The sequence below is a fragment of the Aquarana catesbeiana genome, linkage group LG13 (assembly GCF_042186555.1).
Source record: "Aquarana catesbeiana isolate 2022-GZ linkage group LG13, ASM4218655v1, whole genome shotgun sequence".
NCBI lineage: Eukaryota > Metazoa > Chordata > Amphibia > Anura > Ranidae > Aquarana > Aquarana catesbeiana.
Genome location: NC_133336.1, coordinates 185192079 through 185210658, shown reverse-complemented (window position 1 = coordinate 185210658; position 18580 = coordinate 185192079). Strand labels below are relative to the sequence as shown.

The following is an 18580-nucleotide window of genomic DNA, read 5'->3' as shown; positions in this document are numbered from 1 at the left end:
GGCTGACATCAGCCAAGACAGAAGAGAGGAGAACAAGCAGCTGTGCGCTCGGAGCGGACCTTATATCGTTACAGATCGGCAGATTTTTTATATTACACAAGCGCAGGGACACATGTTCTTATGATACAGAGGGAATAAGAAGATTATATTACAGTGGCTTAACAACCCCTCCTAGCCAGTGTCATTAGTACAGTGACAGTGCATATTTTTAACACTGATCACTATATTAGTGTCACTAGTTCCCACAAAGTGTCAGTTAGTGTCAGTTTTGTCTGCCATAATATCGCAGTCCCGCTATAAGTCACTGATCGCCACCATTACTAGTAAAATATTCCAAATATATCCCATAGTTTGAAGACGCTATAACATTTGCGCAAACCAATCAATATACGCTTATTGGGATTTTTTACGAAAAATATGTAGCAGAATACATATTGGCCAAAATTTATGAAGTAATTTGATTTTTTTTTTCAATTTGAATTGGATATGTTTTATAGCAGAAAGTAAAAAATATTGTTTTTATTTTTTCAAAATTGTCAGTCGTTTTTTGTATTTAGCGCAAAAACTAAAAACCGCAGAGGTGATCAAATACCACCAAAAGAAAGCTCTATTTGTGGGAAAAAATGACATATTATTTATGTACAACGTTGCATGACCGCGCAGTTGTCAGTTAAAAGTAACGCAGTGCCGTATTGCAAAAAATAGTCATGAAGGGGGGTAAATCTTCTGGTCAAGTGGTTAATACAGCGTACAGTATTATATTTAATCACCGTATAAGTGTTAATATTTGTGTCAGTGTCAGTTGGTCAGTCAGTGTATCTCCCAGCGAGGGTCTGTAAGCCCCAGATTTCCCACCACACTATCACAGTCCCACTATAAGTTACTGATCACCATTACCAGTATAAGGTCATAACTGCGTAAATTCTAGTATACATACCATCGTTAGTAGACATTATAACTTTCACACAAACCAATTAACCACTTCAGCCCCGGAAGGTTTTAACCCCTTCCTGACCAGAGCACTTATTACAATTTGGCACTTTAACTGGTAATTGCGCGGTCATGCAATGCTATACCCAAACAAAATTTGCGTCTTTTTTCTCCCACAAATAGAGATTTCTTTTGGTGCTATTTGATCACCTCTGCGTTTTTTATTTTTTGCGCTATACACAAAAAAAGAGCGACAATTTTGAAAAAGAACAATATTTTTTACTTTTTGCTAAAATAAATATCCCCAAAAATGTTTTTAAAAAACAAATTCAGTTTAGGCCAATATATATTCTTCTACATATTTTTGGTAAAAAAAAAAAAAAAATCACAATAAGCGTATATTAATTGGTTTGTGCAAAAGTTATAGTGTCTACAAATTATGGGAAAGATTTATGGCATTTTTATTATTTCAATATAAGCCAATGTGAGTAAAAGTAGGCCGATGCAAATGGAATAAATAAATAAACCCAAGATTGGGATAAATGATATCAAAAGTTCAAAATTTCAACATATAAATTTGATAACAGTCCTAATCAGTGATCAAGGTCCAGATGAGTGAAGTGAAGAGGAGTGACATAGGCACAGGTCCCAGTCTAAGGCAGGAATACAAATAAAAAGTGGATGAATCCTTCACCGCACCACTGTGATACCGAATAAAAATGCGCGCTTACCAAACGGCAAGCATGGGAGAGCTTGCGACCTTAACCCGGTCGGGGCCTTTCATGGAATGGAGACACCAACACACCACTTCATACACCTTGAGATAAGCCTGCTGTCCACCAAGTAACAAGCAATCCCTCTACTGTGGGGATAATATACTCCTAGCTGGGGGTTGTTCTCACAAGAGATGCCCCGGAGAGAAAAAGGAGAGCAACATAGCGTAATCCTGGTTGAGTATTTATTAAAAGAAATAAAATCACACTTACAATGTGGTAGATACACATAAGCATAAAGAGCCGGCCGGCTGGAAGCGAACACCCGTCCTGCAGACGGTAGAAGCAGCACGTCAGCACGCCCGACGTACGTTTCGTCACACTCTGACGTCGTCTGGGGCACGGGCGACGCACTGACGTGTCGCACCTAAATAGTAAACCACCGTGACCAAGCCTCATATTGAAAACGAGACTCACATTGGCTTAATTCTATAAGCATATAACACTCACAGCGCTGCTTTTTTTATATTGATTGTTCTATAGTGTGCGTATCTCACTTTTAGCGGCTGCTTCTGCTATTTAAATTTTATTGATTTTGTCACTTATTTGTTTCAATATAGTTTCTCAATTGTGTTGATTTTCTGTATTTATATAGCGCGGTAGTCTTTCCCTTCCAATTTTTATTATTTATTTTTGTTTTTACTAGTAATGGTGATCAGCGATTTTTAGCGGTATTGCGACGGACACTTTTGACACATTTTTGGCACCATTGACATTTATACAGCGATCAGTGGTTTAAAAATGCACTGATATACTGTGTAATGACACTGGCAGGGAAGGGGTTAACACTAGGGGGCGATCAAGGGGTTAGATGTGAGTTCCCTCTGTGTGTTCTAACTGTATGGAAATAGGACTGAATAGGAGAGGAGACATATCGCTGTTCCTACTTACTAGGAACAAACAACATGTCTCCTCTCCTCTGACAGCACAGGGATTTGTGTGTTTACACACACAAATCTCCGTGCTGATGCTCGTGCACGCGATCATGCGTGGTCGGCGGCGATCGCGACTGCCAGCCAGAGCATCGTGTCCCTGCCGTGTAGAGGGGGCGCACGCGCCCTCTGGCAGCCCTGAAAGGAAACCCCTGCGGGGTTTTTTCGTAGGGGAGCCATTCTGCCCCCATAAATAGACGTGAGCCGGTCGGGAACTGGTTAAAGGAGAAGTCCAGCCTGAGCTTGTTTGGCTGGGCTTCTCCTCTGGGTCCCAGGAGTGCAATGCGTTTTGCACTCCTGTGACCCTTTTTCAGTGGAGAGCGGTCTGAAGTCCGCTCTCCTCTAACGTCACTGCTATCAGCCGAGGCAGCGCGCCATCCCGACTTCTCAACTCTGAATCCACCAGCTGCCTTGATTGATGGCAGTCTCAGTGCCTCTGCAAGCCGCTCCCCGCCTCTCCACAGCTCAGCGCTCCTAAGAGCGTGGAGGAGCAGAGAGGAGAGATGCTGACTGACAGGCAGCAGCTCTCCTCTCGGGGATCTGTGAGAACTGAGCCATCGGTGGTGTTCCGCGGCTCGGTTCTCAGTGCAGAGGTGGCAGGGGACAGATGCAGCTTCGTTCTGATGCTGCATCCACCTAGGTAAGTATGAATCTAGAAAAAAAAAACAAACATACTTCTCTTTTAATACACACTTTTGCCCCGTACAAACGGTCAGATTTTCCGACGGAAAATGTTCGATGGGAGCTTGTTGTCGGAAATTCCGACCGTGTGTAGGCTCCATCGGACATTTTCCATCAGAATTTCCGTCACACAAAATTTGAGATCTGGTTCTCAGATTTTCCGACAATAAAATCCGTTGTCTTAAATTCCGAACGTGTGTACACAATTCCGAAACACACAAAATTCCACGCATGCTCAGAATCAAGCAGAAGAGCCGAATTGGCTACTGAACTTCATTTCTCTCGGCTCGTCGTACGTGTTGTACGGCACCGCGTTCTTGACGTTCGGAATTTCCGACAACATTTGTGTGACCGTGTGTATGCAAGACAAGTTTGAGCCAACATCCGTCGGGAAAAAAATCCATGGATTTTGTTGTCGGAATGTCCGATCGTGTGTACACGGCATTAGTTTTGTTTGTTTTTTCTTTACCAAAGACATGTAGCGGAATACATATTGGCCTAAATTTATGAAGAATTTTTTAAAAAATTTTTTATTGGATTTTTTTTTTTTTAACAGAAAGAAGAAAATATTGTTTTTCTTTCAAAATGTCTGTCTTTTTTTTGTTTATGTATTAAAAATTAAAAACTCAGTGGTGATCAAATACCACTAAAGTAAAGCTCTATTTGTGAGGAAAAAAAAATGTAATTTGTGTACAGAGCATGACTGCGCAATTCCCAGTTAAAATAACAAAAAACGCTCTGGTCATGAAGGGGGAAAAAACTTTCAGGAGGTCAAATGGTTAACATGGTTTTGCATCTATGTATTGACATAGCAGAACAATGTGTGTCATTTTCCTCTTTGTAAATGACCTTTATATATTCAAACCCTGGCCTTTCTTTGGTAATAGTTGTCAGTTTTTGTATTTGTTCTTTAGCAGAAAATACACAGTCTCCTTGCAGATGTTATTTTGATGTTTAATTATTGCTGATCTCATTTTCAGATCTCAGTCTCGGTTCTCAAGAGGATGATATGATGAAAACTGATCATTGTATTAATCAGCCCTTGCAGGTACTGTCTGACAATATTCTCTGCTCTATAAAACATGCTGTATTTATGTGCACTCATGACAAGCAGAGGCCTGTTTGTAAATGAATAGGTGTTTGTAGATTTTTAGGGAGAGGGATAAAGATACTTGTATTTTCGGACTTGTATTTTCCATGTGAACAGCCTCAAGAGTGGTACTTACATTTCTGACTATTGAGGCGGTAAAATGCATCCTGGAATATCCGACCTTTGATTTGACAACCCGTCTTCCTTATCTACAATTTACAGTGACTGGTTCTTACCACATCCCATGGAAATAGCGAATTAATGTGAATTAAACAAGGTGGGACCTTTGGACATCACACACGGAAAGTACTAACTGTATATCATTCAGCAAACATGATTTAGGTTGCATAGCAGCAGCTCACAGATAAATTCACCGCGTGGGTCTAATATAAGGAAGTAAAGCTCTGCAGCTCTAACCGAAATATGCTGCCACAACACAGAAAGACGGCGCAGAAAGAGTCATGATAAGTGGGTTCTTGCAGAAAAGACTAGCCTACAGAGGTTATACTGGTGAATAATTCTTTGGCCTCTGCTTGATTTTTTTTTTTTTTTAAGGCATGACTTTCACAGTATAGGCCCTTTTTAACCACTTCAGCCCACGGAAGATTTGGCTGCTGAATGACCAGGCCATTTTTTGCGATTCGGCACTGTGTTGATTCAACTGACAATTGCGCGGTCGTGCGACGTTGTACCGAAACAAAATTGACGTCCTTTTTTCCCCACATATAGAGCTTTCTTTTGGTGGTATTTGATCACCTCAGAGTTTTTTATTTTTTGCGCTATAAACAAAAAAAAGAGCGACATTTTTGAAAAAAACACAATACTTTGTACTTTTTGCTATAATAAATACAGTGGAACCTCTGATTACGAGCATAATCTGTTCCGGGAGTATGCTCGTAATCCAAAGTACTCGCATATCAAAGCGAGTTTTCCCATTGAAGTCAATGGAAACGAAAATAATTTGTTCAGCATTGACTTCAATGGGATGCAATACCGCATGCAGCCAGAGTCGGAGGGGCGCCAGAGAGCCTCGGAAAGGGCCGAAAAAGCCCAAAAACACTTTGGCTGACCTCGGCAAACCTCGGAAAGACTTCCTACCCGCCGAGGTCAGCCGTGCTGTATTTGGGTCTTTACGTGCATTTCCGAACGTGACGTTCGGCTCTGCTCGGCTCTGGCGCCCCCCCACCTCAGGCCAAAAGCGGTACTGCACACCGCTTTGGCCTGAATCGTGCTTGTTTTGGGAGACAACACTCGCAAACCGAGTTATGATTTTTAAAAATATAGTGCTCGTATTGCGAAGCGCTCGTTAACCGCGTTACTTGCAATCCGAGGTTCCACTGTGTCCCCATATTTTTTTTTTTTGAAAAAGCAAATTTTCCTCAGTTTAGGCCGATATGTATTCTTCTACATGTTTTTGGTAAAAAAAAATCACAATAAGTGTATATTGATTGGTTTGCGGAAAAGTTATAGCGTCTACAAAATAGGGGATAGTTTTATGGCATTTTTATTATTATTATTTTTTTTTACTAGTAATGGCGGTGATCTGCGATTTTTATCGGGACTGCGACATTATAGCGGACACATCAGACACTCTTGACACATTTTTGGGACCATTGGCATTTATGCAGCGATCAGTGCTATAAAAATGCCCTGATTACTGTAAAAATGTCACTGGCAGGGAAGGGGTTAACACTAGGGGGCGATCAAGGGGTTAACTGTGTTCCCTGGTGTGTGTTCTAACTGAAGGGCTGAGGGGACTGTCTAGGGGAGATGACAGATCGCTGTCCATGCTTTGTATGAACACAGGATCTGTCTCTTCTCCCCTCAGAGAACCGGGAACTGTGTGTTTACACACACAGTTTCCGGTTCTCGCTGTGTCATGAGCAATCGCGGTAGCCTGGTGGTCATCGCGCACCCCTAGTGGCCACAGGGCGAAGCGATGTACCATAATGTCGTTTCACCCAGCCGTGCCATTCTGCGGCGGCTGGTCGGCAAGTGGTTAAAGCGATTGTAAAGGCACATTTTCTTTATTTTATTTAATGCAATGGTATTGCACAGAGTGGTTGCTTACCTTTTCCTCTGCAGTTCCCCGCTGGCGCTGTCCATTTTGCAAGCCATGTGCTGAGGGGACACCTGTACGAGCACGCTCCAAATAGACACTCACAGCGCTGCTCGGCCACTCCCTCTCCATCTCCATCCTCACAGGTTTTGACTGACAGCAGCAGGAACCTATGGCTCCCCCTGCTCTCAGCGTGTCCCGTGACCGCAGTGATGCAGTCTGGGACAGTGCTGGATCAGTAAAGGGAGCCAGGTAAGTAGTGACAGTGGGGGAAGAAACAGGTAGTGGGTCATTTTTTTTTTGCTTAATGCATGGAAGGCATTAAAGTGATTGTAAAGTCTTGTTTTTTTTTCTATAAAAATAACAAACATGTTATACTTACCTGCTCTTTTGCAGTGGATTTGCACAGAGCAGCCCAGTTCCTCCTCTTCTCGGGTCCCTCTTCGGTGCTCCTGGCCCCTTCCTCCTGTTGGGAGACCCCACAGCAAGCAGCTTGCTATAGGGGCACCCAAACTACCCCCTCTCTCTCCTGATTGGCTAACTGACTTTGATTGACAGCAGCAGGAGCCAACAGCCACTCCTGGAAATCGCTGGACAGAGATGGGGTTCATGTAAGTATTGGGGGGGGAGGGGGGCCTGCTACACACAGAAGGTTTTTTTATCTTAACGATAAAGTTTAAAAAAAACTTCTGACTTTACAGCCACTTTAGGATAAAAAATGCTTAGGCTTTAGAACTACTTCAAGGAGATGATGATTGTATTAGACTGTACTCATAGCTGAAACGTCAGCTCTGTGAGGTCTGACCTTTTTGATTTACAAAAGGCTTTTGTGTAACTAAATAAGCCTCAAATTCTTCCCTAACACAAATACTTCTTCATTTGTGTCTCACACGCTCTTCTTCCCAGAAGAGCTCATCCAGAAAGCAGAGGGCAGGACTAGGAGTGGACAGGTGCTGATTGACCAGCTACAGGCTTATGAATGAGCAGTGACAATGCTGATAGCCACACCTCCTTCTTTTTGTCATCCCACTGTAGTAGAAGCCGGCACAGCCTACATGAGGGTGGCAACTTGAATTCAGAAGCATTGCAGCTTCATTGGCACGCCGTCACAGGAAGCTGTATGAGGTGGACATTACTTGCAAGATAAAGAGGCATTTGTGGGACTTTGCAAGGGGACTAAAAGAAAACTTTAGGTGCAGATGCAATTATAATTAAGTGCTGAAGGACATATTTTTAATGGGAGGCTATAGTTCTACCTAAAGCAAAAATATTAATGCAATCTATAGACTGGGGGGGGAGAACCTCTGGGGGAATCTAGGATGGAAAAGGACCTGGGGGTCCTAGTAGATGATAGGCTCAGCAATGGCATGCAATGCCAAGCTGCTGCTAACAAAGCAAACAGAATATTGGCATGTATTAAAAAGGGGATCAACTCCAGAGATAAAACGATAATTCTCCTGCTCTACAAGACTCTGGTCCTGCCGCACCTGGGGTATGTTGTCCAGTTCTGGGCACCAGTCCTCAGGAAGGATGTACTGGAAATGGAGCGAGTTCAAAGAAGGACAACAAAGCTAATAAAGGGTCTGGAGGATATTAGTTATGAGGAAAGGTTGCGAGCACTGAACTTATTCTCTCTGGAGAAGAGACGCTTGAGAGGGGATATGATTTCAATATACAAATACCGTACTGGTGACCTCACAATAGGGATAAAACTTTTTCGCAGAAGGGAGTTTAACAAGACTAGTGGCCACTCATTAAAATTAGAAGAAAAGAGGTTTAACCTTAAACTACGTAGAGGGTTCTTTACTGTAAGAGCAGCAAGGATGTGGAATTCCCTTCTACAGGTAGTGGTCTCAGCGGGGAGCATCGATGGTTTCAAAAACCTCTTAGATAAGCACCTGAATGACCACAACATACAGGGATATACAATGTAATACTGACATATAATCACACACATAGGTTGGACTTGATGGACTTGTGTCTTTTTTTTCAACCTCACCTACTATGTAACTATGTAATAAGGAATTCTGCTCATGCTTATATTAAAATAAGGAGGAGAAAATGTATCTTGTCTTTGATCTCTTCTGATTGAAAAGCCTAGCCTGTGCTGTAATTAGTAGCCAGAGCTATTGTGGTCTAGCCTGAAAACTGTGGATCAGTAATACGTGGAAAGAAAGTTGTGCTTTTTTTTACTCAATACCATGGTGATTTGGAATAGGGTACTGATTCACAAAAAGCAGAATTCTAATGATAGGCTCACTTTTAAAGGTCTCTGTCACTTCTCCTATTAAGCCAGCCATAGATGGATCAAAAATCAGCCGGTTCAGCAGGGAGCGGCTGAGATTTGATCCATCTATTGGCAGGCTGGTTGTACGGAAGTTGATCCATTGATCAACTTCAATTCAACCAGCCTGTCAGATTTTTTTGCACGTGAATATTGCCGGCGGCTATAGCCGCCAGCAGTGATCATTGTGTTCTGCCGACAGGGAAGGATTGTGGCACGGAAGGATCGTTCTGCTGGCATGGGGGAGAGCATGTGGTCTCCTAAAGATGATGTGCTCAGGCCTAACAAGAGGTGACAGCACTGCATCTGTGTAAGCTCCCATAAAGGGTTTACACTGGATGATTTGAGGAAGCTGTGATGATGGAAGGAATGTCTGGGAAGTGCTGTGAAGATGAGTATAAGTGAGTGAGTAGACTTTAAAGAGGCTCTGTAAGTGGTGCTGGATGTATAATTATAATAAGTGTTCACCTGCGCAGGTAAATGCATTGAATGCTTCAGTATATAATCTGTATTTTTTTCCCTCCTGGCAAAAAAAACAATTAATAAGGTCCATTTTGCCTAAAATATAAATCAATGAACGATAAAGATAACAATTAAGGTAAATTTAATTATCATTGTTCATTTTTTTTACTCTGAATTAATCCATTTTTTTTTTACTTGTAGCTTGCCAATAGTAGCTCAATTACCACTGAGCGCAGAACCAGAAGTGGACGGATCATTTCAGCAAAGGTTTGTTTAGCCAGCAATGCAAAGTATTTCCAAGTATGTGCAATTACTATAAATGATGACGTTGTGTTTGGTAAATTCACACTGTAATTCCTAAGATGTTTCTAAGATTATAGAATCGACATTTTGTTGTACAGGTTTCAAGTCTTTTTTTTTTGGCACTGTGTAAGCAGGCGCTGAAGCTTTCATTGGTTGACATTTTTTACTATCATCATATTGTATTCTCCACTATTAATGCCAAGATAGTGTTCATCACCTGATCATTTAATCCTTTTGATAGTATACATTTTATCTCAAAGCAGTTGTAAAGGATATTTTTTTAAATTAAAATAATAAATATGTTATACTTGCTTGGTATTGCACAGAGCTGCCCCTTACCTCCTCTTCTGGAGTCCCCTGGCGGCACTTTCCGCTCTTCCTCTCCTGCATGTGCCCCCCGTAGAAAGCTGTGTGCTGTGGGGACACACATTCTAGTGTGCTAGTTAGTACACCCCTTTTTGAAAAGTAAGCTTTTAATCAATATCTCAATGAACACAATTTCCAAAATTTTTACACAACTGAGTACTATAGAACATTTGATTAGCTCATTACATGAAAGTAAGGTTAAAGGGGTTGTAAACCTTTCGTGTTTTTTCACCTCAATGCATTCTATGCATTAACATAAAAAAACATCTGTCAGTGACCGGCCCCCGAGCCCCCCCGTTTTACTTACCTGAACCCTCGTACTCTACCCGCGGGGACGCGCTGCCTCTCTGCCCGGGGTTCTCGGCTCTTGATTGGATAGATTGATAGCAGTGCAGCCATTGGCTCCCACTGCTGTCAATCAAATCCAATGAGGCAAGCGCTGGGGGGCGGGGCCGAGTTTTGCATTCGGCCTCTATGGATGCCAAATGCTGGACTTGGGAGTGCGCCCGCAATGTAACCCCCTCAGGAAAGCTCTTCTCCGATGGGGTTATCAGATGTGGGGAGGAGCCGCAAGAGCCGCTGGGGGACCCCAGAAGAGCAGGTTCGGGGGGCCATTCTGTGCAAAACGAGCTGCACAGTGGAGGTAAGTATATGTTTTTTTGTTTTTTTTTTACCTTTACAATCACTTTAATAATATAAATTGGATTACAAAATCTTCAGTTTTACTCAAAATAGTTGATGCAAAAATGAATACACCCCACAACAAAAACGACTAAATCTAGTATTTTGTATGACCTCCCGTAATTTGTAAGGACCAAGTCTTCTAGGCATGGAATGAACAAGTTGGCCACATATTGCAACGTCTATCTTTTTCCATTCTTCATGAACAACCTCTGTTAGAGCCAGGATGCTGGATGGGGTGCAATGCTCTTCTCGTCAGAATTCCCCATAGGTGTTCGATTGGGATCAATCAGGAGACATGCTTGGCGACTGAATCATTTTCACCCTGTTCTTCTTCAGAAATGCAACAGTGGCCTAATGCCATGTGCACACGACCGGTCTTTTCGACCGAACTGGTCCGACGAAACTAATCTGTCGGACAATTCGATCGTGTGTGGGCTTCATCGGACCTTTTCTGTCTAAAAATCTGTCGGACTTTAGAAATAGAACATGTTTTAAATCTTTCCGACGGACTCGAGTCTGATTGAAAAATCTGTTCGTCTGTATGCTAGTCCGACGGACAAAAAAGGACGCAAGGGCAGCTATTGGCTACTGGCTAACTTCCTTATTCTAGTCCGGTCGTACGTCATCACGTTCGAAACGATTAGACTTTGGTGTGATCGTGTGTAGGCAAGTCTGTTTCGTTGGAACTCCGTCGGAACTCCGTTGAAAAGTCCTTCGGAGTTCAGTCCGACGAAAAGTCCGGTCGTGTGTACGTGGCATTAGATGTGTGTTTTGGTCATGTTGGAAAAGTGTACATGGACCAAGGGCAAAGATTGATGGTAGCATCTTCTCTTTCAATATAGAGCAGTACTGTGAATTCATGATACCACCAATGAAATGCAGATCCCCGACACCCAGCAGCACTCGTGCAGCCCCACAGAGGGACACTGCCACCACCATGTTTCACTGTAGGCACCATGCAATTTTCTTTGCACTCCTCACCTTTGCGACACCATACAGTTTTGAAGCCATCAGTTCCAAAAACATTCATCACTCCAGAGTACAGAGTCCCAGTAATAAAAACTAGGGGAGAAAGCCTCAGCTACCTCCTATAAATTGGGATTTTTAAGTGGACAAAATCATCTGTATAATAAGGTAAGCACAGACTTGGAAATTTGATAAAATTATATTTTATTGAATACAAAAACACACATAAGCAAGTGTAATAAAATCATGAACTACAAACAGTCCATTAGAGATACTTAGTACTAATTATTATTAGTCCGTAAATTGCTGGTAAAGATGCTTGGATATGTGATGTGCCAACATGTTTCGCAGATTTCCTGCTTCTTCAAGGGCGTCGCTTACATCTGTTGGTATCTCTAGATTATATAGATTCATATTAGGTACTGTTTTATAGTTACATTGTTCAAGTACAGTTTACTAAGCTAATAAAGGTGCTTACCCAATAGAAGTTATCAATGCCTAAAAATGGGGCCTGCAAAGCCCGATTCACACCATAAGGCTCAGCTCGCTAACAGCCGATCACGATCAATACCCCAGGGCAGTCAAAGCGCACGGGGTTGGAGAGTGGGATGTCGGATCACGTACTGACCAGCCTATTAATTAGGTATATCCTGTGTAGAGAAACAATTTACCAGCTGATTTTATCTGCCAGATTCAATTTCCATCTTTTTAAGGGAGAGAGATATATATTTTGGTTATTGCAGTTCATATTACTGATTTATTGGTTCTCACTATTGCTGTCCATAGATCCTTTATAACTATATTGAACCCATGGAACCATATCCACCTTTGATCATTTTAACCCCTTTGTGTCATTTTAAAAGAGATGGCCATCCAGATGGATAAATCTAGATTGTATCCTTCCAAGGATACATAATTAGTTTTCAAAAACAAATAGACACATGTGTCTGTGTAGTTATAAAGTCGGATGTGTCTGCTCTTATATAAACAGCAGACACATCCCCACTAATCACTGCAAACTACACCCATATGAATGAGAATGACATCTGGAGCATTGTCTAAGCGCTATACTATGGATTTGTATTAATATGGATAAAGAGGGGGGATAGTGCACCATTGAATTGAATATACCTGGCGCTATCTATTCCCATCTCTTAATGACAAAGGAGCAGGGAGATTGTTATATTGTTATTTACCTCTAGTTTGGTAGGTATAGGAGAACCTCTGGTTCACCACCGTCCGGATGTGATGCACTGCAACCGCTGTTTGTGATGCTGGCTGAATGAGACACTGGGCACGTCTCCTTAAGTTTCCGTGATCCCCCCGGAAGTAAAGGGTCAGCTGACCCCTGACTTCACTTCCAGGGCGAGAGCCCCTGTGTTGCGCATGCGCGAGGACGGCCGGATATGGCCATCGTTGCGTCAACGCACACCGCGCAACTATTACGTGCGCGGGGAGGGAGGGATAGATGTAATAACCCTAGACTCCCACCAGGGGCGCCCGAACAATCACACTCATTTCCTGATCGCTGCCGGCTGAGCAGACGAGCCCCCGATGTGAGGTGCAATGCAGGCCACACAGGCATCAATACTATTACATATATAAATGTCACTGGTACATGTATAAAAACATACAATCTATAACAATGCATATAAACATTCATAATCAACATTTGTGTAAACCCTATGATACATTAAACATAATTAATGTTATGATTCTACAAAGTCACATATCCATTGTATAGTATCCATTGAGAAATAAAGGGGGAGAGGGGGGAAAAGAGGAGGGGAAAGGGAAAGGGGAGAAAAAGAAGGGCGAACAAAAGGGGAAAAAGGGGACAAGAAAATAATGTAATGAAAAATGATACTCTCTCTATTGTGGGGGGGGGGGGGGGAGGGGGGAGAGAGTTATGGATAAATTCTAAAACATATCATCGTATACATTCTGACCCCCCTAGTGCCAACCAGTAGGTGAGATATGTTCTATAATGGGACATATGCCAGCCAATCAAGCAGTCCTCGCTAACAGGCAAAATATATACATAATCTGCATGAAGTTTCATGGGATAGAGACGCGAACAAGGACCCCTTGGTTGGTTAATGTGTTACTAGGTCCAAGGTACCAATAAAACGGTCCAGTTAGAAATTATTATAAAAATGGTTTAAATGATAAGGCGGTATTGCCTCTAGGCCTGGTTCACACTGGTGCGACATACGCTGCGTCTTTGGAAGCACATTTCACATGACGTGTATAAATTATTGGTTCCCTATGAGAGCCATCTTAACTGGTCCGACACAAGTCGATCCAGCGTTGAAAAAGGTTCCTGCACTACTTTGATCCGACTTGGGTCCAACTTCAGACCATTGAATATCATTGAAGTCGGATCATCATCCTAACTGATCCAACTTTGGCATGTGACTTGTGCTCTGAGAATTTTGAGCACAAGTCGCAGTGTAGGGTTCCCCCCCAATTCCATACCAGGCCCTTTGAGTCTGGTATGAATCTTGAGGGGGGACAGCATGGCAAAAAAAAAAAATGGCATGGGCCCCCCCAGGACCATACCAGAGCCTTCTAGGCATGATGGGGTGGTGATGTCACAAGGGGGTGGGGTCTCCAGATGATGTCACCATGGCTATATAAGTAATGGCACACACCGGGAGCTAACACAACAGCGGGAGCTAGCGTCGGGAGAAGAACTGGAGGAAGAACTGGCAGAGGGACAGGACAGCGGAGAGAGAAGAGCTGGAGGGAGAACTGTCAGAGGAAGAAGACATTAGCGCAGCTTTAAGAACCGGAGGAAGAAGTCACCAGCGAAGGGAGAAGAACCGAAGGATGAAGGCATCACCGGAGGGAGAAGAAATCAGAGGGAGAAGACATGCTGGAGCTACTTTAATTAAGGACTTTGTCAAAAACTTGTGTACTGTATTTATTTATTTTTTACACTTTTTTGGGGTGAATGGGTAGGGGTACAGTGTACTCGTTCACATAGGGTGGGGGGCCAGGATCTGGGGGCCCCTTGTTAAAGGGGGCTTCCAGATTTTGATAAGCTCCCCTGCCCGCAGACCCCCACAACCACTGCCCAGGGTTGTCGGAAAGAGGCCTCTGTCCTCATCAACATGGGGACAAGGTGCTTTGGGGTGGGGGCACCCACCCTATGTCCACCCTATGTTGAGGGCATGTGGTCTGGTACAGTCCAAGAGGGGGGGCACTCGCTTGTCCCTCCCCTTTCCTGACCTGCCGGGCTGCATGCTTGGATAAGGGTCTGGTATGGATTTTTGGGGGGCAGCACGCCGTTTTTTGTTTTTTATTATTTTGGCATGGGGTCCCCCCCGCGAGATTCATACCAGACTCATTGGTTGTATTCATTTTTGCAACATGATCTTTAATGAATTTGTTAGGAAAAATACCTTTTTGTGTGTGCAAATTAACAAATCTTGGTTGCAATCAATGGCCTGCGTTTGTGGGAGTATTTTGTAGTACAGTGTCCCATGGAAAATGTTGATTCTGAAAGGAAGGTAAAGGTTTTATGACAAATCTGTTGGGGTGTACTCATTTTTGGGCAGCACTGTATATGTATATGTGTGTGTGTGTATATAGATCCTACTGTACAGCAAAACTAAGGAGAAGGGAGTAGCACGAAGAGCTTATCAGGTGTTTTGCAGTACAGAAGTTGTGATGGAGGTATTCAAGTAAATGTTAGGGGAAAATGTTGTAGATTACAATTGCCTGGTGAAATTATGACAGAACTGATAGCAATTGGTCTTCTATAGAGTCTCTTCAAGTGAAGCAGATCACCTCAAAGACCCGGTTTGGGAGAAGAGGCCAGTGGGCTGATTTTAAACCAAAAGCATCAATCCAGAATTAAATATTAGATTTGGGTGCCCTCAGCACTATAAATATAATCTATATGTGGGTGTTTACAAATAGTTACATAGTAGGTGAGGTTCAAAAAAGACACAAGTCCATCAAGTCCAACCTATGTGTGTGATTATATGTCAGTATTACATTATATATCCCTGTATGTTGTGATCGTTCAGATGCTTATCTAATAGTTTCTTGAAACTATCAATGCCCCCCCCCCCCCCGCTGAAATGAATGATAAACAACATAAGCAGTACAATTATGATTTTGCTTATGGACATTACCTAGCATTTGATGATTCTACAGCAGAGATAGGCAACCCTAAATAAGTGGAGATCTACCTGAACAACATGGATGAGATCAAAGATCACCAGAATACAGAATGCTTTTATTAGGAGATATCCTAGGAAAGTCCCATTAGGGTAGTAGAGTCTAGTCAAAAAGAAAAACAAGAGAGGGTGCGATCTAAATGTGGCAAAACAAATATTTATTGGTAGAAATGAAAATGACAACTTTATTTTTTTTTTAAAGCCCGTGAAACACACCCAAAAACTCCACCCGGTGCCAAAAAAAAGTGCACACACATAAAAAGTGATACACAAAAACATGCAACGGGTGCTACACGGTAATCCCTAGGAAGGACCTTACCCTGATCCCCCGGGTTGTTAGGCTCCAGATGGGGACTGAGGTACTTCACTGGGTCCATCTGGCCGAAACCAGATGGGGACCCCCTTTCTCTGGAAGGTCTGTCGAAACAGACCCACTCAAGTACTTGGTGGGACTCCCCCGAAGGGAGACTCCATGAGAGAGGGCGAACCAAGCCAGAAGGCCATGTCCACCCCATCCCGAGGACCCACACCCTACTCATCACACTGTGACAAATGTGCAACACTTCAAACAAAAAAAATACATAAAAGTGTCAAACACGGGGGTAAAATAAATAGGAAAGTGAGGAGAAAAAATGGCAACTAACATGTAGTTAAAAGATATGCACCTGTCTTATGGACTAAAGCTGTCTTACAAATGACAGCTTTAGTCCATATGACAAGTGCATAGGTTTTAACTACATGTGAGCGCCATTACATTGCTGGGGGTGGATGGGTAGACCACAATCGATTGGTAGCCGACCCCATTCTACAGTATCACTATGTAAGCTGTTGTGGGTCTGATAGTTTTGATAGGCTGATCTGTGTCTTTCCTAACTGGTCAAAGATCTGCCCAGGGATGGTCAGTTTTGTTTATAGCCTTGGGCATAAAAGCAGGTTTGTCTTGTTAATTTGCATTTCTTCCATTGTGTCCCAGTACTGTCCTGACCTTGTTTCCTGCTTGGTATATCTGAGCTGTAGTAACATAAGTCTTATTATGTAGAAGGCATTGTCATTGCTACCTCTCCTTCACAACAATGCATGCACACCCAGGTAGAGTTAAGATGACCTTTCATACTTGATAAACACGGGTAGGCAGTTAATAATATTAACTGGCAGATCCTAGCTTTATTGGGAACGTTAAGTACTCAATTGTATCTTTTATCCAGACTGTTAGGCGCCTTTCACACGGACAGCTATTCTGCCGCAGTTAAAAGCATGTTTTTTTTTCTGTGAAATTCAAGACTCCAGGCACTGCGATCAGCTGCATTTGTACAGTATGATTAGCTGCGGTTGCGTTTAGCTGCAGTTTGCCATTTCCATAGCAACCCGACAGGGTACGACCCGTATTGAACGGGGATCCGTCTTGGATCCCCGCCAATGCCAGGCACTGTTTGGTATGAATCTTGAGGGGGAACTCCACGCCAAATTTTAAATAAAAAACCGGCATGGGTTCTCCTCCAAGAGCATACCAGGCCCTTCGGTCTGGTATGGATTTTAAGGGGAACCCTTAAGCCGAAAAACGGCATGGGGGTCCCCCTCAGAATCCATACAGACCCTTATCCGAGCTTGCAGCCCGGTCGGTCAGGAAAAGGGGTGGGGACGAGCGAGCGCTCCCCCCCCTCTCCCAAACCGTACCAGGCCGCATGCCCTCAACATGGAGGGGGTTGGTGCTTCAGGGCAAGGGGGGCGCCCCCCCGCCCGCAGACCCCGACAACCAACGGCCAGGGTTGTCAGGAAGAGGCCCTTGTCCTCATCAACATGGGGACGAGGTGCTTTGGGGTGGGGGGGCCCCCGCCCCCCCTTGCCCCAAAGCACCAACCCCCCCATGTTGAGGGCATGTGGCCTGGAACGGTTCGGGGGGGGGGGGGCGCTCACTCGTCCCCACCCCTTTTCCTGACCGACCGGGCTGTGTGCTCGGATAAGGGTCTGGTATGGATTTTGAGGGGGACCCCCACGCCGTTTTTTCAGCTTAGGGGTTCCCCTTAAAATCCATACCAGACTGAAGGGCCTGGTATGCTCTTGGAGGGGAACCCATGCCAGTTTTTTATTTAAAATTTGGCGTGGAGTTCCCTCTCAAGATTCATTCCAAACAGTGCCTAGCATTGGCGGGGATCCAAGTCGGATCCCTGTACTTGTCGCTCATTGGGAAAGGAAAAAACATTTTTCCTTTCCAGATGAGCGAGTTAGCTCGGCGCTGCTATCTGCAGCTGACACAGTGCACTGCGATTACCTGCGGTTATGTGCGGATAGCTGCGCTAAATCGCTCCTGGACGCAGTCAATTCTATTTTTTCTATCCGCACCAAACTACATGTAATGAAAACGCAGCTAAATGCAGTGTGTGAATGGGGCCATAGGAAAGCAATGTGTGCATTTAGCTGCGGTAGAAAACGCAACTAAAAGCACAGTTCTATCCATCCGTGTGAAAGGGGCCTTATAGAATCTCCTCTGGAAATGTTGAGCTTTACAAAAAATATTTCTGTATCTGACAGAATCTTTTAGCAACAATATAGTTAAAGGCTTACCAGCTTGGGTATTCAACATGGAAGGGAAGATGTGATTCTATAAAAAGGGTCAAACATAGGGGGGGATTTACTAAAAGTGGAGCACTCAGAATATGGTGCAGCTGTGCATGGTAGCCAATCAGCTTCTAACTTCACCTTGTTCAACCTTATTCAAATGGCGGATAGCTCTAAAGGTCTCATTTCACAGTGCTATAATATGTTTTTGTCAGAATTCCATAAAGGGCACCCAGTTAGGCGGCATCGCTCTGGGAGAGAGATTTGGGACCGCTGACGGGTGACCAATGGGTAGAAGCGTTTC

At 43.5% G+C, this 18580-nt stretch overlaps 1 protein-coding gene across 1 annotated transcript in view; it reads left to right on the top strand.

Annotated features, from left to right (window-relative positions):
- Positions 1-18580, top strand: part of HORMAD1 (HORMA domain containing 1) — a 106008-nt gene that overhangs the window by 71886 nt on the left and 15542 nt on the right. Inside the window, exons 11-12 of the mRNA XM_073609642.1 lie at positions 4297-4364; positions 9413-9478. Of these exons, the coding sequence (XP_073465743.1) occupies positions 4297-4364; positions 9413-9478 (134 nt within the window). The remainder of the gene's footprint in view (positions 1-4296; positions 4365-9412; positions 9479-18580) is intronic.